The following is a 24,726-nucleotide window of genomic DNA, read 5'->3' as shown; positions in this document are numbered from 1 at the left end:
TCGGGTGGGGGGGAAGGAGGCAGAATGAGTTCCAATCGTTTTTTCATAACAAACGAGTGACTAATTGCCTAAGAAGGATTATTAAGGCATTAGACTGAGAGTCAAGAGATCTGGGTTCAATTTCTGGCTCTGCCACAGACTTCCTGTGTGACCTTGGACAAGTTTCTGTGCTTGAGCTTCCCATTTGTAAAATAAAGCTAATAATTCTTTCTTGTCTTTGGGGCAGGAACTGTCCCTCATTATATGCATGTACGGTGCCTAACACAATAGGAGACTGATTGACTGAGGCCTCTTGGTGTTGTTGTAATACAAATAATAATCAACTGGAATTGAGTTTGGGATTCAGGACTCCTGGGTTCTTTCTGTTTCTACTACTGACTTCAGTGTGGGATCCTGGATAAGTCAGTTAACCACACTGAGATTCAGTTTACATACTATGTAAATGAATACTTCTCTTACAAAATATTGTAATGCTCTAAGTGTGCAGAGTACTTTGAGGTCCTACAGTGAAAGGAACTATAAAAGGCCAGAGCTGTATTAGTAGCCTGTCCAGCACAAGCTGAATACAACCAAAAAGAAGAATTATATGTGGAGAAGGTGCTCTGAAACACCAAGACAGTCTGTGTTCAGCTCCATGTGTACATCTACTGTGGATTGTAGAGAAAGGAAGTGAATTTGAGTGACATTTCACTCACTTCTATGACTATTCAATTAGATAGGGCTAATATGTTAAGTGTTTCTGAACAAGAACTTAAGGGACAAGCATCTGGAGCAGTAATCAATAGCGCTATAGCAAAGTGGTTGATAATGAAAAGGCAGTTACCACAGGGATGTCTGAACTACTCTAGTATCAAAGGGGTAGCTGTGTTAGTCTGAATCTGTAAAAGCAGCAAAGAGTCCTGGGGCACCTTATAGACTAAGAGACATATTGGAGCATGAGCTTTCGTATTCACCCACGAAAGCTCATGCTCCAATACATCTTAGTCTATAAGGTGCCACAGGAGTCTTTGCTGCTTGAACTACTCTAGTTATTTCTAGATACTATGCAGTGATGGTAGCCACTCCATAACTGAAGTTAGCGTAATGGGAAGTTTATTATAAGCCCCATTTTCAACACCTCCCCCAACTACTACCCTCCCCCCCGCAACTGATTTCCTGAAATTTCAGACACTGCATCTGATCACCTTAGAGTTGCCATGCTTACCTGCAAAGTAAGTCACAAATGCCATAGGCGCCCATACACTTCCCCCAAAAAGCACAGGGCAAAAAAGGGTCAGGATCTGGGCAAAGAAGGGCTGTGCCTGAGAAGACATGGGTTTAACTTCATTCTAATGAAGCACTGAACTATGCACTCTACTCTTCGGCACTGCTTCTGCTACCAGGCAAGACAAGCCCACTTCAGCATATCAGTAATGCTGGATCAGGTTTCCTTGTGTTCCCTCTATTGCTTATCATTTTTTTTTACCATGTGGTTATGCATGAATCACTCAGCACCTGCTCCATGCAGGATCAAGCCCATTATGTATACTACATCCACTTATACAAGTGCTACAACAATGCTACTTGTGCCAAATGAAAGACCCAGGGCACAATGAAAACCCATTTTGATAAATAATGATTCAATGTAAATTATACAGGAGAAACATTAATTTTCTTTTCAGTGCAATTTATATTAAAACTGGCAGTAGGCCGTGTGTAAGTCACCTCCAGACAGAGCTCTTTGACCATATACTATTCCTTTTATGTTGTGTTCTTGTAGAATGCAGCAAATGAAACGAAAATGGAAGAGGTCAAATAGGCATTGTTACACAAAGCATTAAGATAAAGAGCATTATATTTAAAACTGTGAGATCTAGTCATCCTAACAGAAGCTACATATTAGGAATGTATGATATGATGAACTGTGCCTTGATAAGTAGAAAATCTACCAGTACAGAAATATCTACTACCTGTAAGTAATTTAACAAGTGAGAATTTATCTACGGCTGCAACAAATGAAGATTGCATGTTAATAAGTCAGTTCCTTAACTGTCCTTTTAGCATTCATTTAGACATTTATTTCTGTTTAGAACAAATGAACATCTGGGATTACGACTGTAGGAAACCAATTCAGGTCAGGTGTTTAGTAACTGAGACATCCTAAGGACAAATAGAATGTGCTGTGGGACCACTTGCCAAGCAGGCTTGTTTCTAAGGGACTGTAACTCCTATTCAAAGCCTGCTAGAACTTTTAGATTGTTAACCTTATCAAACACTTCATCTGCTTTATGCCAAATGCCCATCTAAGGGTATTGTTTTAAAAAAATGTCAGGCTCAACTGTGGCCAGCACTGTGGAGGTGCATAAGGACCTTCACCCCCACCCTCACACACTTGTATACCTGTGCAAGTGTCAGCCATAACCTACGTCCTGCTGCTGCTGACATTCCACTGCCACCAGTAGAACTAGAAACCCATAAGAAGGCAAGGAAGGGCAAGGCAGAGGTGGGTCATGTACCTGCTTTTTCTCAAGTGCGCACACACCAGCCAGTGGAGTTGAGTCAGTAAAAGGATGTAAAGGGTAAAGTTAAAAGGTAAAGCAGTGTTTTTTGCTGTGTGCACTCTGCTCTTAAACCAGTGATGTTTTCATTGTTTGTTTTCCCTTTGTGGAGGCAGATACAATGATGACTAAGCCAGTGTGATTCCAGCGAATGAAAACTGATGTAGGAGAAGTGTTCTCTTGCATCACCAGCCTCAACCTTGAGGCTGACGCAAACAGCAGTCCATTCTTTCCTTCACTGCAAGATGGATTGAGTTGAATCTGACAAAGAGGCAAATAATGGCAAAACAGATCATGTCCGGTACGCTTTGATCTCTTTGGAGGAATTGACATAGTGGAACTATACTGACTTACACCAGCTGGGGATCTGGCCTATAGAGAAGTTACTGAAGCACAAGGAGCAAGGCTCATGTCTTTGGTAGTTTCTTCAAGACTGCTCAGCAACTGTATGGCAAAAGAGTGATGGTTGAAAAAGGAACAGGATTGGAACCAGGCTCCCTCTGGGGCTGACATGGGAATCTTAGACTCTGACAATACCATGGGGGACTGATGTTGTACCCCTGTCAGTGGGATTATTTCTAGGGGACTTCACCTCTCCTTAACTAAGGATTTCTACAGGTCATATCAAATGAGATGACTTCTAGCAGCACACTAGGAGTGGATTTCATTCGCCTCTAGCTGCAGCCTAATAAAGCATTGACCCCTGCTGCCTTTGGAGCAGAGGCCAGCACACTTTGGAAGCTGTAAAATTACCTATACACAGACACAGTAACAAGGTCATCAATCACCCATCCCTCCAGCCACAAGGCTCACATACAAGAAGGTATCTGCTTGCAGATGAGCAGCGCAGCGCCCTCTTGCAGTTCTGATAGTGCTCTCATCCTGGCTAGGCAGCTTCTGAGGAGCCAGGATCGTGTGCAGATACAGCCAGAGGAGCACATTCAACTGCCACCGTGGTTGTATAACCCACTGAAAGACAATCAGTCATAGCAGCTACCTGATGGCAGATTACTGATAATCAAATAGGAGGCAGATGAATGTTCTGGAAAGTGACCTTGTTCTAATCTAGAGGGAAACATCAAATGTTCTTTTTAATACATGTTATTTAATAATAATCAATATATACATATTACAGAAATATAACATTCAAAGTGAGATAGTAAGTATAATCATGAGAAGTGCAGAACACAAGACAAAAGGAAAGGTTTCTCATTAAGAGATTTAACTTGCTCAATAAATCTGAGGGCTTGATGGCTGTTATGTCTGTACATATGCAGTGTTGTTGTAGCCATGTTTGTCTCTCTAATATCTTAGGACCAAGTGGGTGAGGTAATATCTTTTATTGGCCCAAGTTCTGTTGGTGAAAGAGAAACTTTCAAGCTTAAACAGGTCTCTGTGAGCTCTGGATAAGCTCAAAAGCTTGTCTCTCTTACCAACAGAAATTAGTGCAATAAAAGATATTACAGAGGTGGGCAAACTACGGCCCGTGGGACCGTCCTGTCCGACCCTTGATCTCTTGACTGGGGAGGCTAGCCCCCGGCCCCTCCCCTGCTGCCCCCTCTCCCCCACAGCCTTGCGGGGAGCGCTCTGGGCAGCAAGGCAGTGTGTCTGGCTCCAGCCGGGCGGCACAGCTGCCAGACATGCTGCTCTGAGCGGCATGGTAAGGGGGCTGGGGGTTGGATAAGGGGTGGAGGATCCCGGGGGCAGTCAGGGGACAGGGAGCAGGGGGGTTGGATGGGGCAGAGGTTCTGGGGGGGGGTTGGATAAGTGTGGGAGTCCTGGGGGGCCTGTCGGGGGTGGGAGTGTGGATAGGGGTTGGGGCAGTCAGGGGACAGGAAGCAGGGAGATTGGATAGGGGTGGGGCCCCAAAGGGGGTTAGGGGCGGGGGGTCCTGGGAGGGGGCAGTGGTCAGGGGACAAGGAGCAGGGGGGGTTGAATGGGTCAGGGGTTGTGAGGGAGGTAATCAGGGGGCAGGAAGTGGGAGGGGTCAGATAAGGGGCAGGGGCCAGGCTGTTTGGGGAGGTACAGCCTTCCCTATCTGGCCCTCCATACAATTTTGCAACCCCGATGTGGCCCTCTGGCCAAAAAGTTTGCCAACCCCTGAGATATTATGTCACCTCCTTGTCTCTCTGTCCATATATAGTAATTCATTGTACTATCAGGGACAGAGTCTCAGCTAGGGCAAAAGATAGATACTTGAAGCTCTGCGTTCCTGAGGCCAGTGCTATGCTGGATGACTATGGCTCCCTCCCAGGGACCATCTGTCATCCAGAGAGAAGCAGAGTGCTGCTGATCAGCTATTCCCCTCCCCCAAGGTCAGTGGGTGGGTGGCAAGGGATCCAGACATGTCAGCTTTGCACACACTGAGGATTTCACCAAGATGGTGGAATTCCCAGAAAGTGAGATCCAACTGGTTTCTGCTCCTTTTGCACTGCTGGCGCAGTACAAAGGGAGTGGAGTGAGCCACAAAATTTGTCTCCATGTATCTAGCCTGATCTCTGTTAAGTGTTTGAGATACCTTTAGCATGAAAGGCACTATATAAAACCAAAACTGGTTTACTATGTCTTGTACAAATAAAAATATTCCTTTCTTCACTGCTTGACATGATAATGAAGTATTAAAAGAGACATTCTATTATCTCTCGTTCAAAAAAAAGAGAGGGAGAATGACTAACTCATTTTGATAAATATGATCCACTACTGGATGTTTCAATCCAGTTCACAATAGAAACTGATGGGAAGGGCCAGAACAGTCCTTCTGAATTAAAAAATAACAGGCGAAAAGGATACCTCAAAATAGGGATGTGTAAATAGCAACTTAACATCCCAGCATGAATTTTCAGGGTGATCAGCATTCTGTGAGTATATGTCAATGAATGAGGATGTTGAATATGTGGAAAAAGCAAATTTTGCCCAAATGTTACAAAAGCTCTCTTGTTTATAATTCCTGATGACCCAACACATAGCAGATTGCATATAGTTACAGCATTCAGCTCAGATGTAAGAGATTCTTTTCATGGAATGCCAAGTGGTAGCATGAGAGTCACTAATGTCAGCCGAAAAATAGATAGAGTGAGTGTGTAATAGGTTTTCGGTCCTGAATTCCTATAGTGGGAATATCATATGACAGTCCATTCAGTAAGGTATAAGAAGCAGGCATCTGACTGCACACTTTTCTATGTATACATTTATATCAATGTATCAGGTCTAACAGTATTTACATGTCACCTGAGCAATAGTCATGCCTGTCAGACCTAGAATGAGGTTCTCCTTGATATTTATGTTGTTGGAATTGCTGTTTATAATTATATGCAATAAAGAATTTCAACAACACAACAATCAGAACAGAAATTATATCCACAACAGACATCTGAGGCATTCAGAGACAAATCTGTAATGGACATAATGTCCCCTCATTCAGTAATGGAAAGCTGATCTTCTGAAGGTGAAAAGCTGCAGTGCATACAGATTCTGATAAGTGCATCTTACCAGTATGACATCAATACATATTTCAGAGTGGTAGACGTGTTAGTCTGTATCAGCAAAAAGAACAGGAGTACTTGTGGCACCTTAGAGACTAACAAATTTATTTGGGCATAAGCTTTCGTGGGCTAAAACCCATGTGTCACCAATATGCCATATATTCAATTTGTTAATGATCCATCCTGTAAGTATACCTTATTCCCCCTCAAGGAGCAATAACACCCACATTGACATCAATAACAACTACTTTCTCACAGAGCTGAGAAGAAAAGATGCAATTTAAGATGCTGCCTTTGGAAGCTTTACTTTGTTCACTTCTTGCTCCCTTTTTTGGCAGTTTTTTTTTTAATGACATATGGATTATGGGGGTTGGCCCTAAGCATATGAAGCTCACAAGCACTTTTTCTACAATGGCAGTGTAATTTACATGTATGTAAAGCACCTAGCATGTTCTCAACAATATATACTAAATAATCATTAATAATTTGAAGCACTGAGATACTAAGGTGAAGAGTGAGGTATGAGAACCGAAACAGAATAGTGTATATGTACTTAGCAGAAGTACATGTATTATTTTTATTTACTGTGTATAGAACCATAAATAAATATACACAGTGCTGTACAACAGGTAAGGTGTGCAAAATGATTAATAGATCCTGCCCTGAAGGGATTATATTCTAAGGCTGGTTCAATGCAGTACAGAAACAAAGTCACAGAAGATCGTTTTATTCAGAATTTATCACAGAGTAAGTGAGTTTTACAGATTTTTTTTTAAGAGGTTGAGGAAACATTGTCTATGCTAATTATAATTAACCAGGATGTGAGGAAGATAGGAGCAAGTAGGGAGCCAGCTGTGGAGATAAATGGATGCATAGAGGTGACACATAGGCAGAACAAGGGCTGAGGAGGAGATAAGATCAGAGGCTTATATGGCAACCAAGTGATGACTGCCTCGGAGATGAAACGCACTGTCATTCCTAGATTTTTAAAGCTAAAAGGAAGCATTATGATCACCTTGTCTGACCTTCTGCATAACACAGGCTGTAGAATTTCACCCACTAACTCCTGCATAAGGCCCACAACTTTTGACTGGATTAGGGGGTTGAACTGTCGCACATGCGCTGATTAAACTGTGTAAATCTCAGGCAGGGCTGATACCTATCACGCACTGCTTTAGGGCAGGAATTTGCAGCGGCTGATCGGAGCCAAAAAACCTCAGTGCGCATGCACTTAAAAGCTTTGAGGATGGATAGCGGTAGGCATGCTTGTAGTTACGCTCAGTGTGCATGTGCGGGCCAGAGTGGCTGTGGTGGAGTGGTGCAGAGAGGATTGAGGCAATAGGTGTTGGGCGGCAGCTGCGGGTCCCTCCCAGGCAAGGGGCTGCCAGGGCTGCACAGTGGCTAGTGTGACAGGCCTGCAACTGCAGCCCACAGCTCGTGGTCTCCCCAGGCCAGCTCCGTGCCGCTGCAGTCCTACCCCTGCTGGGTAGCAGATGGGAGGAGCATACCTGCAGCCTGCCCTGGGTTGTCGTGGGCAGGGGGAGAGAAGTGGCTGAGTTTTAATGCTTCCAAGCCAGGGTGTGATGGCGGGGGGCAAAGGGCAGGGCCCCAGTAACTGCCCCTCTGCCCAGCTCTGGATACAGACTGTGACTGTGTCATGCCAAGCGAGCCACAGGAACGGTGGCTGTTTGCTAAGAACCTGCAGATAGTGTGTATAAAATGCAGCTGTTTGCAGAGATGACTGATCCCCGAACGTGGCATGATTAGGCCACTGAGATCAAGATAGCACGAAGCCTGACAGGAGCTGCTATCTGCCTGTGCTACACTGATACTGAAATGAGCAAGGCCATGACATGAAGCTCCAAGGCCTGCATTTGGCACTTGTCCAAACTTTGACCACCTGATATTGAAGAGAATTATATTCTGCCTCCAATGAGAAACATAACATTCAGTTGTCTCCATAATAATTCCATCATAGCAAGATGTCTTTCTAAAAGATACTCTAGCCCAGAGATTCTCACAACAAAATTGTTGGTGGCCTCAGAATGTGGCAACCAACTCCTGCTGGTGGCCACACTCACATTTTTTTCCCTAAAATACTTAATTAACTTTAGGAAAAACAAATGAGTATGGACATATAAATATCCAGATCATTGTAATTTATTTGTGTAGGGTTTTTTTTTGCAGACTCAATAAAAATAATACTGTGAACAGTGATATTTATATGTTTGTTAAATATCAATCACTTTTCACAGGACACTTAATTGCTAGCTGGGAGGCTGTGAAAAGTGATATTAACATACATACAAGTATCTCTTTTCACAGCCTCCCAGCTAGCTAGTATGTCTGCTGCGAAAAGAGGTACTTAAATGTTTGTTAACATCACTTTTCTCAGCAAGTCCCAGGACAAATTAAGCCCTGGATGGGGGGGTTGGAGTGGAGGGGAGGGGGCACGGGAGCCACGGTGGAATGGATGCGGGGCTGGGGTCGCAGCGGGAGCCCGGGCAATGGAGGGATGAAGGGGCAGGAGTCCAGTGGAGATGGGGGTGGGGGGTGGGCCCCGACATTGCTCAGCTGGAGCCGGGGGTTGGCACCCGCTGCCGTGAGCCAGCGCCCGCGGCAAGAGCCCAGAGCCGAGGCGGGAGTGGCACAGCCAGGGCCGGGGGCCAGAGCCTGGAGCTGGGGGCCGGAGCCGCGGGGAGCCTGCCGCGGCACGGCCAGGGGTCGGCGCCTGCAGCCCCATGGCTGGAGGCCAGCGCTGGGGGTCAGCGCCGAAACCCCGCGGCTGGGGCTGGGAGCTGGCGACTGAAGCCCGCGGCCGGGGCCCTGGTCCCGCCGCCCGCCAGCGCAGCGCTGAAGCCCCCGAGCCCCGACCTCGCTCCTTCTTCAGCCTGGCCCCGCCCAGGGGGCTGTCGTAGCCGCGCGAAAGCCCTGGCGGCCGCGGCTGTGAAACGCGGCCCCACGCACATCTCCCCGCCCCTCCCAAGCCTGCGCGTGCGCAGTGAGGCAGGCCAGCCGCGTCTCGGAACGTTTGGCGCGGGAAGTCTCGCGGGAGCCGGTTGCCGGCCCCGGTGGTGCTAGCAAGCAGCGCGCGGAACGGAGCCGTCCCCGCCATGACCTCCGCGCTGGAGAACTACATCAACCGTATCCTTCCGCCGGGAAGGGCTTGTGTGCTGCGGCAGCGCCCTCTCTCCCCCCGCCTCAGCGGTCGGTGGCGGCTGCTGCTCCGAGACCCTTGTGGGGGCCCCTCCCCCACCACACACACACCGGCTCGGCCCGGGCGGGGGTGGAGGCCGCGGCCTTCCCGGGCCGTGGGGCTCTGCGGGGAGGGGGCTGGGCCAGTGCTGCCTACGGTGCCCTAAAGGGGGCGAGGCCTCCCGGTGCCGCCTGGCGTGGGGCAGCGCGGCCGAGGGGGCAGAGCACTGAGCTGGGCTCAGGAGACCTGGTTTGGGTCTGGGCTCCGCCACTGCGCTGCTGGTTGACTTCGGGCGAGTCCCGTCAGTGTTCGTGCCTCCGTTTCCCCGTCTGCAAAGTGGGGCTAATGGTCTGAGCGCGGTGGATGAAAACGCCGGGGCTGAACAGATCAGGGCAGGACTCTGAACCAAGGCACGTTCCACTTGAAAATAAGGCATCAGTAGCGAGGGTGATTTACCACTGGACCAAACCAGCCAGGGATGTGCTGGATTCTATATCTCTTTGTGTCTGCAGCGCAACACTGGTTGGTTTTGGGGGCAATATGTTTTAGCCCAGCACAAGTTATGGTGCACAATATGGGGGTAAGTGGGTAAAATGTGATATGCAGGTCAGACTAGATGATCTAATGATCGAATTCTGGTCTTAAATTCAGTGAATCTATGAACAAAATAAATAGCCCCGAGTCAGAAACTCTAATGGGATGGCCTACCTCAAATGCTTTAGGCAGCCAGCACAGGCTGTCTAAGCCAGTCCTGATGATAAAGCAAAATACCTCACTCTATGTATTTGGGGATCTGCTGCTTTGACTTATGGCTCTCCTGCAAATGAAAGCACAATGAAGCTGGTTTGACAGAACAAAAAAATTATCCCAGACCACTGCTAATTTCAGAGGTTGATTTAATCAGTCGGTTAACACGTTTCTTTAACAATTTTTTGAGTAAGAAATTCTTAGGGCACAAAGTTAATCTCTTGAATCATAATTTATATTACAGATTTGTGTTGAACATAACACCCTCATCTTGTTTCAAGCTGTGAATATGTTTTCTTTAAACATTTCCTTGACTGTACTGTTAGGTACTGTTGCAGTAATTACTTCTGATGGAAGAATGATTGTGGTGAATATAAAATTAGTACTATGTAAATAGTATTTGAATTGTGTGGTTTTTAAAAATAACTAGATCATTCAACTTCTAATGGTAGATGCTACACACAAATAACAAAGCATGGAAATGCTCATCTTGAACATTGTTCATCTTCCCTACAGAGCCTAAATAACCTTTTTAAAGAGACATCACTTTTAAAGTCCTGTCAGTTTAAAAACAAGTTTCAGATACTGTTGGGGTATGAAAGACCCACACAAACAGGGAAATTGGCTATCTGTAATTGGCTGTCAACTGTACAAAGTACACTTGAAAAAAGTAACTCCCTCTAATACAGTGGTTTTGAAATGGCGGGTCGCAACCCAGTACTAGGTCATGGCATGCAAGGCACTGGGTTGCGGCGGCTCTGGTCAGCACCATCGACCGGGCCATTAAAAGTCCTGTCGGCGGTGCTGCCTGGCTAAGGCAGGCTACTCCCTACCTGTCCTGACGCTGTGCTGCGCCCAAAAGCAGCCAGCAGCAGGTCCAGCTCCTAGCCGAGGGGCTCCACACGCTGCCCCCGCTCTGAGCAACGGATCCGCACTCCCATTGTCCAGTTCCCAGCCAATGGGAGTTCGGGGGGTGCCTGTGGGCGAGAGCCGCTTGTGCGCCTCCTCCTAGGAGCCAGACCTGCTGCTGGCTGCTTCTGGGGCGCAATGTGGTCCGTGGTGCCAAGAGAGACAGGAAGCCTGCCTTAGCACCCCTGCTGCGCCGCTGACTGGTAGCCGCCCAAGGTAAGCTGATGTCCCAACCCTGCCCCAGCCCTGAGCCCCCCCAAACCTGGAGCCCCTTCCTGCACCCCAAACTCCTCATCCCCAGCCCCACCCCAGAGCCTGCACCCCCAGCCCAGAACCGTGACCCCCTCCCATACCCCAACCCCTTGCCTCAGCCCTGAGAGCCCCCTCTTGCACCCCAAACCCTCATCCCTGCCTCGCAGCCCTCACCCCTGCACCCCAACCCTCTGTCCCAGCCCTGAGCCCCTCCCGCACCCCAAACCACTCATCCCCAGCTCCGTTGGGACGCAGGCATCAACAATTTTTTTCAACTGGGTTGCCAGAAAAAAAGTTTGAAAACCACTTCTCTAATATTAAAGTTACAGTAATCTTAACTGTTACTTGTAACGTGATAGTAAATGATAATAATCTTAAACTGACTCTCTTCTTTCAAGTTCCAGTCTCTAACAGCACATGTTTATTCAGCTTTAAAGCTCACAGTAAAATCTAGATTGATCATCTCTTCTACAGTATATTGCTGCCTGAGTTATTCTTGTGAACTAAAATAAAAAACTTAAAGATAATTGGAATACTTAAATTTTTTGTGCGCTTTTCAGGGAACCCTCAAAGGTTTTGATCAGACCATCAACTTGATTTTGGATGAAAGCCATGAACGAGTGTTCAGTTCTTCACAAGGAGTTGAACAAGTAGTATTGGGATTGTACATTGTTAGAGGAGATAATGTGTAAGTATCGCTTATTCTTTTCTAATCCAATCAAATCAGAATTAGTTAAAAATGTTTAAAGCTGTAATGATGCAAGATGTCAGATTGATAAACCTAAAAACCCTAAGTTCTCTTTATCCACAGGTTCAGAATAGACAGTAACAGTAAACCTCCCTCAACCTTGACATAGTGTGCAAACATCTGTAGAATGGCTAAAATAGTTCAGTCTTCAGTTTTGGGACCCCTTACTGAAATAGCCAAGAAGCGTCCCAGTTAGTACTAGCTCAGATGAAGATGTGCACACTTGTCACTAGAAAGTGAGGAAGACATTTTACAAAGGCCCTGAATAGAGCCATCAGAGGGTTCAGTTTTTGGTCAGTAACAGCTTTAGTCATATTCAAATTGGTAACCTAGAGCATTGTTTCTCAAATGCAACCATGACAGCCTCCTGGGTAGAGATGGGGAGAGGGCAAAGCAGCGGCCCCTCCCTGCAGGGCCTAGGGGTGGGCTTCAGCCCTCTCCCCCCCATCTTCAATTGTGGGACTGTGGGGGCAGGCTTCACACTCCCACCCCCGCCCCTTCAGCTGTGGGCCTCTGGTGGTGGGCTCTGAGCTTCAACCCCACAGGGTGGTGGTGTTCTGTGCTTTACCCCCCCTCTTTTCCAGGTGCAGATGTGGGGCTCTGGGCTTCACACCATGGTCAAGAAGCAAGGAGCAGGGTGAGCCTGGAGTGTGAGGCCCCGGAAGGGAGCTTGGGGCAATGAGGGGGAAGCAGTGGTGTCTAGGAGGGTGCTAGGGAGTCCTGGGAGGGCAGCAGATGCCAGAGGGGATCTGGAGGGGAGGCTGTGAGAGGCAGCGGAGGCCAGGGACACCAAAATACAACTATATATTTTTATTATTGAGTCTGCAAAAAAAAAACCCCTACAGAAATGAATTGCATTGATTTGGACATGTATAGTGCATATTTATTTGTTTTTCTTAAAGTTAATTAAGTATTTTAGGAAACTTTATATGAGCAGCCACCAGCAAGAGTTGCTGGCCACACTCTGAGACCACCAAAAAAATTGTTGTGAGAACCGCTGACCTAGAGGTGAAAAGGAATTGTATACTTCAGACCTGGTGACCTGTAATAAAAATTGTAACATGAGTTCTCACTTGTGGATTTAGGACTTATTATTTATTTGTATTACCATAGTGCCCAGGACCCCATTGTGCTAGGTACTCTACCCACACACACCAAAAAGGCCATACCTGCCCCAAAGAGCTTCCAATCTAAGTATAAGATGAAACAACAGATCCTGGAGTACAAGGAAATAAAACTGGTCAACATGATAGGAGCAGGCTGAGCATTGTTTAATATTCTGTAAATATCATGGTAAAGAATAAACTGGATGAAGTATTTCAGATGAATAGTTTATTTGCCAAAAAATGCAGTTTTCAGTCTACCAAAACTATTTTGTGTTGAGTTTGCCAAATAGTTTAACCAAACTGAAAAATTTGAAACACTTTTGGTAATGTCAAACAAAATGTTTGATTTCCATTAAAAACAAATTATTTTTATTTTTCTGGCCTTTTTACCAAAGAAAAGAATTCACAAAATGTCTGGAGGTGTTGATGCCTTCCTGATAACCGTTAGGCTACTCACCTAGGATGTATCAGACCCAGGTTCAAATCACTGCTCCCATTGCAGGAGAGTGCCCTAGCCACTGGGCTATGGAGTATTCTGGTATAGGGCTTTCTTAATCTCTCTTGAAGCTGTTCCACTTTTTGTAAATAATTAGTCTTTGAAGCAGGGATTTGAAATTAGGTCTCCCACATCCCAGGTGAGTGCCTCAACCACCAGGCTGTAGAGTCATATCCCAGGTGAGTGCCCCATCTACCAGGCTGTAGAATCATTCTCACTCTTTCCTGGGCCCAATGACTATACATTGTTAGTCATAGACAATCATGGTGTTAATGAAGTCATTGCCCCAGGGAAAGCAAATGAGAATAACTCTACAGCCTTGCAGTTAGGACACTTGCCTAGAATGTGACACACCCAAATTCAAATCCCTGTTCCAGTGACTAGGAGTAGACAGATTTCATCCAAAGTTGTTGACGCATCAAAACGTACAATATCTTTTCAGGCTTCTAGATTGCCAGATGTTTGCGGAATATACTTATTGTTCAATTTTATTTTATTTTTTTGCTCCAAACAAAATTTATGGGGAAAAATTACCGAAGTTTTTGCAGTTCTGTAATCACAAATCTCATTTTGGAATAGCAAGTCACTATATTTGTGGTTTCCGTCTTGTTTCAAAATGGGACAATTTCTACTAGTGGTACTTAATCTGTTTTGTCCTTTAGTGCTGTCATTGGTGAAATTGATGAAGAGACAGATTCAGCACTTGACTTGGGGAATATTCGAGCAGAACCTTTGAACTCAGTAGCACACTGAACAGGAGAAACACAAGGATGCACAAGGACTTTGTAAACTTTGGCTGTATAGAACTATTTAAAAAACAGCATGAAGAATTTTTACAAATTGTTATAACTTGGTTGGGCCACACTTTATTTTGTGAATGTGTTGTAGTTTGATATGTAAATTAAAATAATCTACATTTTATTGAAGTCTCTCGTATAATTTCACTGCAAAGTAAACATACATCTAACATTAGGATTTAATTTCAGTGGCAGGCTTGACACTTTATACATAAACGACTTGTGAATGCCATTTGTGAAATAGAAACATAAATCACTACTCTTAAAGGTGAAGTGTGCTTTACTGTGTTGATCTGTAAATTACACTTCATAAACACAAGTCAATTTAACCTCTGCCAACAAGTAGCTTTTTTAATGTGTGATATTTCAGTATTACAAATAGTGATGTGTGTTGGACAAATATAGTTCTGATTTGAGTGCAGGAATGAAAGTCTAATACTAGGATCCTTGTTTACTAACCTGTATGTGGAAGTTTCATGATGCATGTTTCCAAAGTATTGCAAACTTGCCTTTATCAAGGTAATAGGACTGTTACACTGTTCGGGTAATCACAAACCATCTAAATGTATTTTGTTTATTAAACCATTCCAGCAATCACACCAATTCACGAATGTCATAACATTCATAACTTTGGTGCACCTCTGTGGTGTTTGTGAATATCAGAATAAACATAATTTGTTGTCACTTGCATTAACACACATTAGGCTACTAGAATAGTGAGATCTATTCATTGTGAACAGGGGACTTAAACAGAGTAGTCAGATGGAAGGAAGACTGTTAAAGTCCAGAACAAAAATGATTCTTGTCCTGTACTCTAAACAATCCCTCTTGCATCTTAAACTTTAGGGAAGAGCTGAATAAAGAGAATGAATTGTTTATTTGCTAATGTGTAACTTATTTTTGTTAAGCATTAGTTCTTTACATATTGTTGGCGCAGGTTAATGTCAGAGTAGAACAAATTGTTCATTTTTCATGTGTTTTTGCATGTACAATTACTAAATGTATGTACTTATCTTTGTAAAGTGCTTTAAGATTATGGATCAAAAGCACTAAATAGGAGCTAAATATTGTAAATTAGGCAGATGTAACTATGCACTAAACCGAGGGAAGCTAGGCTGCCTGTGCTGGAAAAGGCTGCAGTAGCAGTAATTACTGCGCAAAGGCAGAGTCCTTACACATTTAAATGTGCAATACACAGAAAGACATCATAGCTACATACATCAGTTAGGTAAAACTGACTCGCCAGAGCTGTATTAAAATTATTTTCTCAGTCTGGAAGAGTTATCCATCTACTTACCAGAAAAAAATGATCAGATCTGGACTAGGTTGATCTGCACTGAGGGAATTAAACTGATAAGAACAGGTTTATTAAAGTTAATGTTTAAAATTTAAATATACACAAGAGGGAAGGCACTGTACATGAGGGATTACAGGTATCGGTTCCAAGGATGAAGAGATACATAACCAGCATGGACCCAGATTGGGGTGCAAGAGTTTTTAAAGTGTCAGTGGATAAGTGGGCTCGGGTACGCCACCCATGGACTATAAGGAGTCCAAGTCAGTATGGGGGTAGTGAATAAGTACATGGGTGGGGTGTGTCCCTTGGTTTGTCAGGGAAGGGAGTAGGTTATTTCCCTGGTGGGTGGTCTCAATTACTTAATGTGGTATTGACGGTTAGTACAAGGGAGGGAGATTTTAAATGCACCACTGCCTTTGGTTGAGCTGCATCCAGTTAGGTCTCAACTAGATTTATGCATTCCAGGATCATATTAGCTCTTTTGGCCACAGCATCACACTGGAAGCTCATGTTCAGCTGATTATCCACTGCAACTCCCAATTTTTTTCAGAAGCACCACTTCCCAGTATAGAGTCTCCCACCCTGCAAGTGTGGCCTACATTCTTTGTTCCTAGATTCATACATTTATGTCTAGCCATATTAAAACACATATTGTTTGCTTGTACCTAGTTTTTCAAGTGATCCAGATTGCTCTGAATCAGGAGCCTGTCCTCTTCGTTATTTACCACTCCTCAATTTTTTGTGTCATCTGCAAACTTTATCAATGATTTGATTTTTTTTCTTCCAGGTCACTGATAAAGATGTTAAATAGTATGGGGGTCAAGACCCAATCACTGCAGGACCCTACTGGAAACAGACCCTCATGATGTTGATGATTCCCTGTTTACAGTTACATTTTGAGACCTTTCATTTAGCTAGTTTTTAATCCATGTAATGTGTGCCATGTTAATGTTATAGTGTTCTAGTTTTTTAATCAAACTGTCATAGGGCACCAAACCTTACCAAAGTCTAAGTATAGTACATCAACATTATTACGCTTAGCAACCAAACTTGTAATCTCATCAAAAAAAAGATATCAAGTTACTCTGCCAGGATCCATTTTCCATAAACCTATGTTGATTTGCACTAGTTACATTACCCTCCTTTAGATCATTATTAATTGAGTCCCATATCAGCAACTCTATTATCCTTCCTGGGATCAAAGTCAGGCTGACAGGCCTATAATTACCCTACTCATCCTGTTAACCCTTTTTAAAAACTGGCACAACATTAGCTTTCTTCCAGTCTTCTGGAACTTCCCCACTGCTCCAAGACGTATTGAAAATCAACAGTAACAGTCCAGAGAGCTCCTCAGCCAGCTCCTTTAAAACTCTGGGATGCAAGTTTATGGACCTGCTGATTTTAAAATGTCTGACTTTAGAAGCTTCTGTTTAACATCCTCCAGATTTTGTGGAATGGCAAGAGTGTTATCACCATATGGTGAGACAGCATCATCTGTTTTTGCCCCAAATATAGAACAGAAATATTTATTGAACACATCTTCCTTTTCTGTGAAGTATTATTTAATCATAATAGAAGGACCAGAGCATAGCAAGAGAAAAATGTAACACACTATCTAAGTGTATATCGGTCTTATCCAAAGCTTTGGTTGGTCTACTGTGGTGTTTAGATGTCGCTTGTGATTATTAGAACTGAGAGCACTGGCTGTTGGGAGTCTGAAAGGACAGGAAACAGGAAGGAGCGGGGAGGAGTTGAGGAGGCAGAGTGAGAGTTACAGAGGGTGCAGCAGCAGTTTGGTAAAGAGGTTTCCACTTTAAAAATAAAGTCCTGTTGAAGTTTGTTAGTACCTTGCCTGGTTGATACAACATCTACCTTCACTTGAGCACCCCCACCTCTGGGGACTGGGGTTTAGTTTGCTTCCCCACAGACCCTCTTTCTCCTCTGTGCTTCAAAAGCTCTCTGTTTCTCAATCCCAAAGTTCTTTGTTCCAATTTCCTGCCTGAAAGCATCACCTCTCTTGGGTACAAGCTGAGACCCTTCCACTCCCAGCTCCCCAACCATACAATTGATCTCAGCATGGTCAGAAAGATATTTCAAGGGGGATGACACCTGCTTTGTCCTTTTAAGTGTTGGTAAATGGGGCAATCTGAAGTTACCCTGTGCACTGGGGAAGGCCATTCCCCAGATTGTTGTTTGGCATTGTAGCGGGACAGCTGCCCCACTCTGATAGACAGAGGTTAAAAGCAGCCAAGCTAGACTGATAAGAGGGCTGGGGGCCAGGAGCTGGGAGGAGTCTCACTCTAGCCCTGGAGTGGGAAGGGCTAGCTGCCTGACAGGAAGGTACCTGAACTGTAGCAGTGCTGGGGAATAGGGCAAAGGAGCTGGGGAGCTCCAGCCTGGTAAAACCGCAAGCTGCAGACCTTGTTGAAGGCCTACAGAGGTACTGGGGCTGCAGAGATACAGCCTGTGAATAGGCAAAGGCAGCAGGTCCTAACCCCTTGCCAGTGATGAGTGGCCATTACGGACTGCAGTCTGCCCCAGTGAGTGGGGGCTAGATGATGACTGGCAGTAGCCACTGAGGCAAGGTGGGTTTAGAAGGTTGGGGGTTGCCCAGGGAGGGGAGACACAGAGTGTTGGGGTACTGCAGTGGAACTGGGGTCCAGGAGAGTCATGGGACATGAGGCAGGCGAGCCACCGGCCAGCAGAGGGTGTGCCGAAGCTGGAAAAGAGCTAATTCCCAAGATGACCAGCAGGAGGCGCCGCGCCGGTGAATCTCGACTTCGCTACAGGCATGCTGTGTCTTCATGCCTTGGACTTGAAAGGATAGACACATTTAGCTCCTGGCCTTCCTCATGACAAGCCGTACAAGCCAGCTCTTCAAATCCATCCACTGGTCAGGCCCCAGGCAAAAGAAACTTTAGAAGACCCTAACGTGCCCATCACCATTATTGGTTTTGAGTTAGAACACTAAGTCTAGTTTCACTTCCAGATCTTCTCCAGTGCCAAAGAGGCTGGTTCTGTCATCTGAATCTTTATCTCAGGGCATGTGTGGTACTCAGGAATTCAGTGCCTTTTCTAGCCAAAAATTGGCTGGTGCTATCAGTACAGGTTCTTCAGTGCCGAGTCTGTTCCATTGCTCTGGAAGTTTCCAATTAAGTGCCTTTGTGTCAGTGCTAAGCTTTCCTCAGATCTTGGTTCTCCATCAGACCTAAAGTTTAGGAATGCCTGTATTCCCTTCTCTGTGTTTGGAGTTGTGGTGGGCGTAGGGGAAATGTTGACCTATGTTAGGGAAAGGGAAAGGACTGTGATGTTATAAGGTCATCCTGGCATCCATACAAGGGCAGGGTTACGGTTGTGTGGTTGTGTTGTGTAAGAAGTATTCCCTTAACTCTGCATTTCCTCATGCTCTAACCTTTGTTTTCATAGTGTCTAATGCTCTTTTAAGAGAGAGGTGCTGAGACTGTGACTGAGCAGGTTCTGCTTCCACAGGTTGGACTTTGCCTTATGCATTTCAAAATCTTGTTCCAGAAGGGTCAGAGGAGCAGAATACAATATTGTGCATCAGCAATCTTTACACTGTTCCTTGTAAATGAATACATAATTATGGACAAAATATATACATCTGGAAAAGGCAGTTAATGTACCCACATTCATTGATGATATATCTGCCTAGATAACATATTGACAAGTAAGAACCTACTCTGGTGCTCTGTGCCTGTTCCAGAGAGCTGTGTCTAGAATTACAGAATAGGTGCCTCTATGCTCACAGTGATGGCTGGAGAGTGTGCAGAGCACACCAGCAAAGTGGACACACTGAACTGTTTCAGCAGTAATAGACACACTTTTGTTATGCTGCTTAACCTCGGAGTGGAACAATTTTTTTAGTCCCTCTGGAGCTATAGAATGCTACTTCTTAAAGGGAGTGATCCCAAAGCGTCCACCCTTGATTTTTCACTTGTGCACAGGAGCAAGATGAACTTCTGGAGGCAATGGATTGAATAGTTTTGTTATCCCTATGGCAACAGTAAACAGCAGTCCCTAATGCTATGGCTGGTGCTAATGCTGACTCTCAATACCTCTGTTCCAGCAGCCAGTGTCTGGAAACTTCAGCTCCCTCTGCCAACAGGTAATAAAAAAGCAATGGCATTGTGTTTTTAAGCAAATATAACTTTTTACAACAGGCTATATATATATATATATATATATATATATATATATATACACACATATATATATATATGTATGTAGTGTGACAAATAGAGAGGCTAAAGAGAAGAAGGGGATGGTCAGCTGGGAATTGGTCCTAGGTGTAAATATAGGCCAGATTTATATTCTTTGTGCAAAGCAGTGTAGAAGCAGTCATAGTTGTAAAGCCCTGTAATGAATTACAAGTGGCTGCCTGCAAATCTCAAGAGTCAGGATTGAGTTGTCTGACTACTATCTCTACAGCAGCCCTACCTGAATGAGCTTTAACTGGTCCCTCAAGCAACAGTTCTGCCAATGAATAACAATGAAACAGCATGCTCGTTCTTTGGACAAAATTCAGTACATCTTGAATAAAGCAAAAAGCTGGATGGGCTTTTTTAAAATGTTTGCCCCTGGTTAAAAACTAATGGACATGATCAGATACAGTTTGTGAAAGGAAATTTTCCTGGTATCGTATTTGTATAGCTAGCCTATAGCCCGTGAAAGTGCAACTTATTTTTGAAAAAGGAATTTGCCACGATGCAGTTTAAAAATCTAGAAGTTCATCCTAAAAGAATCCTTAGCAAGCTGCCTTTGTGACATATCTTAGCAAGGAAATTAAGAGGTGTTTCTGACACTAACTATATAACAGCCAGTGTATAGATAAATCAGTAAAAAATTATATAACTCATTAGCACAAAATCCTAACAGCTTCTATACCAAGTCACACAAGGGACTTTCACAATACAATGAACAGTTACCTAACATCAGAACAAAGGTTACAAAGTGGCAGATAAGTATATGGGCCCACACCATCCTCTCCTATGGTAAAACCAGAAGGAGATGGCTTATTGGGATGAAATCTCTGTGAGCAGCCATTTACAGAAATCCCATGAGGGAGGTGGGATTGCTCCCCTACCAGAATAGGCCATGGGACCTGGCCCAAACCTGAGAGTACCCAAGGTTCTATTGGAGGCCATCTGTGGAAAAGCTCAGTGCTTTCACAACAGCTCTGGCCCCCGCCAGCTGATACCACACCTGCTGTTAGTTACATTACCAGGAATGCCTGCTGCCTGAGGTTGTCCCCGGATCGCTGAGTGGGAGGTTCCATAACCTGAATTATTTTCTCTGGGGAAATCTCTGCAGGGCCAAAGGAGGCATAAGGTACATGCCCCTTACCACACCTCTCCCCTGCCCATTCACTCTCCAAATCTTCCTGAGGGCTGATGCTAGGCCCCAGGAAAGGCCTCCCTGGGGGAGGGTGGAACAGTGTGGTATGGGGTAAATCCATACATGGAGGGTCTCCTCTGTGCATGGATTTCAAAAGGGCAGGCTAGGCAAAGAATGAGAAATTTCTTACTAGATAACTTTCTTTTAGCAGTTTCTCTTCTTGCTCATCTCTAATAGGTTAACCCCCCCCCTCCAGAATTCCAAGGCAGTGTTGTTTCTGGAGGCTCCAGGACTAAGCCCCACCCTTCCATACAGGCCACTGGAGGAGTTCTTCAACAGCTGTAGAAATACTACAGCAACTGATTATTAGCATTAAGACAACATAAGAACATAAGAATGGCCATACTGGGTCAGACCAAAGGTCCAACTAGCCCAGTATCCTGTCTACTGACAGTGGCCAATACCAGGTGCCCCAGAGGGAGTGAACCCAACAGGCAATGAGTTACAATGTGATACAATGTGTTAAATTAACCTTAAGACAATTATAAATACCTAATTTTCCCTCTAGTCATGTACCAGAATACCAGGGTGGGCTGAATGAGGAGAGAAGCTGCTAATGGAAAGAAAATGATCAGGTAAGAAATTTGGCATTCTCTTGCACAGCATCTCTCCTCATTCATCATTAGTGGGAAGCAGCAAGCAGTGAATCCAAGAAATGTGTGTGTGTGTGTGGGGGGGGAGAATGTTTTAATTATTATTATAGTTGAATAATAGGCAAGAATGGAAGTTTCCCTCCATAAAGAGCCAGAGCTCTGTAAGCTAAGGAATTATGTGGGAACCCACCCAGTAGCAGTTTCCTGTGGAGGAATAGAAACAGACTTTGCAAATCTTCCTCAGATGAGGCTCGTACACTTTCCTTCCAGTGCCTCTAAAGACTTCAGTGATGCCTAGCATGCCACCTGTGCAGGATTTTTGTTTTTTGCCTGGAGCAACTTCGATGCCTTATGACCTTGACATTTTGGATAGCATGAGATGAACAGGACACAACTGGTACATGTACTCCATTTATGCCACAACCTTCCCAGGTTTAGAACAAAACAACAAGAGAAATGTTTCCCAGGAATTGTGGAAAGAGAAACTTATCGTGATCAGAAAGGTTTCTGGAGCTATAAGAGTAACCTTTTCCTCATGACAACAGCAGTGTGGCTCTTGTACAGATAGGGGAACTAATTTCAAAAGTTGCATTTCAGAGGTAATGGCAACTAGAAAGACCAGATACAAGCTTGTGTTATCTTGTTATTCTGAATAATCTTGGCACCTGATACTCAGATGGAGAATCGAATGTGCCTACGTATGGAACATCGCTAGGGCCAGTTCTTCAAGTGCTTGTTCATGTTAATTCCAATCAGATGTGTGTGCACGCATGTGCACAGTAGCTGGAAGATTTTTCCACTAGCAGCATCCATGGGGTCGACCTGGGCACCCCCTGGAGTCATGCCTTCATGGTGCCCAATAAAGGGCCCTGCCGACCTGCCACCCCCTCAGTTCCTTCTTACTGCCAGTGACGGTAGCTGGAACTTCCCCTTGCTCTTGCTTCAGCAAGTGGCTTAGCAGTACTTTCGGTTTTTGCTGCAGATAGTTCTAGTTGGTTAGTATAGCACAGTTAGTTCATGTATAAGTTTCAGTTATGGGGGGGTTCCCTCCCTCCATTTTTCTGCCCTCCCTTATTTGTCATCGGGGCATGCCACAATTCCTGGGCTTCAAGACTTGCCAGGACTGCATGAAGCACATGCCTAAAAGTGACCCCCCACACCTCCTGTTTATAGTGTCAGGGGGAGGGAAAAAGACTGCTGCAAGATCTGTCGGGAATTCTGACTGAGAACTCTTAAAGAGAGGGAGCAGCAGCTTAAAATACTCCTCATGGAGGCATCTCTCCAACCTCATCCCACTCCCAGTACGTCTTCTTTGGCGCGGCGCGCTCCAGTGCTTTCTTCGAGAGATCTAGCATCAAAGAAAGACACTGCCAAGGAGACTCGGCACCATCATGGAGCCTCTCGGGGGCACTCCAGCCTTCGGCACCGGTCCCAATTGCCGGCGCAGAAGAAGAAGAGGATGGAAAGAGACCGACCCCCCTCAGCAAGATCAAGGGACCAGCCATCTGTGGCAACTCTGTCAGGTCATGGCTCTGAGGCTCAGAGTGGGGCTATGTTGACTCCTGCCAAAGTGAGGCAGTCGAGTCTGGGCCCATCACGCTTGCCAAACCCCTCAGAGGCTTTTGAGGTGGCACAGGATCTGCTGAGACTCACATGCCGTTCTCACCCCCAAGGCAGGAGGATGCGCCAGAACTGCAGGCTCCATCCTGGCACCCCGTTCAGTCAAAGGGAAAGCTGGTGATGATACCATGCTGATCCCCATCACCTCAGCACCCTCCCACACACTGCCAGCACCTCCATCCATTGAGCGTAGTCGGTCCCCAGGCTCCCGACGCTCTACGTCAAGAGGTGCAGTGCCGCCCTGGTCCTCCTGTTCTGAAACATCAGAGTCGAAGTCAGACTTGTACCGCTCTGACTATAGCAGGAGCAGAAGGTCCAGCTCAAGGCACCATAGGGGGTCCCACCTGATGCATTTCAATTATCTCCCTCAGGACAGGATGCAGAGATAAACGTTTGAGATACCTTTAATGACTGCTTGAAACAGCTAGTCCTGGAACACACCAGGGGAGAGACAATTCTTGATTGACACAGGATTTGGTCCGATAAGCAAATGTAGATGAACCACTTAGTAATAATGATCATAATGTAATTAAATTTAACATCCTTGTGGTGGGTCAGAGTTTGGATTCCAAAGAAACTCACCCCAGTAGCATTTACCTTCAAAAAGAGGAACTACACAAAAATGAGGAGGCTAGTTAAAAGGAACAGTCACAAAAGTGAAATGACTGCAGGTTGCATGGAAACTTTTAAAAAACACCATAATAAAAGCTCAAATTAAATGTATATCCCAAATTAAAAACATTGTAAGAGGACCAAACAATGCCACCATGGCTTAACAGTGTAAAAGAGGTAGTTAGAGGCAAAAAGGCATCCTTTAAAAATTGGAAGTTAAATCCTACTGAGGAAAATAGAAAAGCGCATAAACTCTGGCAGGTCAAGTGTAAGAGTATAATTAGGCAGGCCAAAAGAGAATTTGAACAGCAACAAGCAAAAGATGCAAAAACTAACAGCAAAAACCCCCGCAAAACCCGCAACCAACCAAAAAAACTTTTAAGTACATCAGCAGCAGGAAGCCTGATTTTTTATCAGTAGGGCCACTGGATGAGCAAGGTGCTAAAGAAGCACTCACAGAAGACAAAGCTGTTGCAGAGAAGATAAATGAATTCTTTGCATCCGTCTTCACATCCTCTGCAAAGAGGGAGCTTCCCATACCTGTGCCAGTCTTCTTAGGTGACAAATTTGAGGAACTGTCCCAGCTTGAGGTGTCATTAGAGGGGGGCTTGGAAAAAATTGATAAACTAAACTAATAAATCACCAGGACCAGATAGTATTCACCCAAGAGTTTGGAAGGAACTCAGATAAGAAATTGTGGACCTACTATCTGAGGTATGTAACTTATTGCTGAAATCAGCCTTGATACCAGATGACTGGAGGATAGCTAATGTGATGCTGATTTAAAAAAAAAAGATTCCAAAGGGGAGCCTGGCAATTACAGACCAATAAGCCTAACTTTAGTGCCAGGCAAATTGGTTGAATTATCAGAATACAGAGCTAAAGACAATTTATTAGGGAAGACTCAACATGGTTTTTG

At 44.9% G+C, this 24,726-nt stretch overlaps 1 protein-coding gene across 1 annotated transcript; it reads left to right on the top strand.

Annotated features, from left to right (window-relative positions):
• Positions 1 to 9,001: 9,001 nt before the first annotated feature.
• On the top strand, positions 9,002 to 14,394 carry LSM8 (LSM8 homolog, U6 small nuclear RNA associated). Its single transcript, XM_045006425.1, has 4 exons — positions 9,002 to 9,163; positions 10,289 to 10,329; positions 11,684 to 11,811; positions 14,136 to 14,394. Exons 1-4 carry the CDS (start codon positions 9,133 to 9,135, stop codon positions 14,224 to 14,226), a joined length of 291 nt encoding a protein of 96 aa, XP_044862360.1. The 5' UTR covers positions 9,002 to 9,132; the 3' UTR covers positions 14,227 to 14,394.
• The last annotated feature ends 10,332 nt before the right edge of the window (positions 14,395 to 24,726 follow it).

Source organism: Mauremys mutica, chromosome 1, assembly GCF_020497125.1.
Source record: "Mauremys mutica isolate MM-2020 ecotype Southern chromosome 1, ASM2049712v1, whole genome shotgun sequence".
Classification (NCBI taxonomy): Eukaryota; Metazoa; Chordata; order Testudines; family Geoemydidae; genus Mauremys; species Mauremys mutica.
Note: the sequence above shows the minus strand (reverse complement) of the source record. Positions and strands in the feature narration are given on the sequence as shown.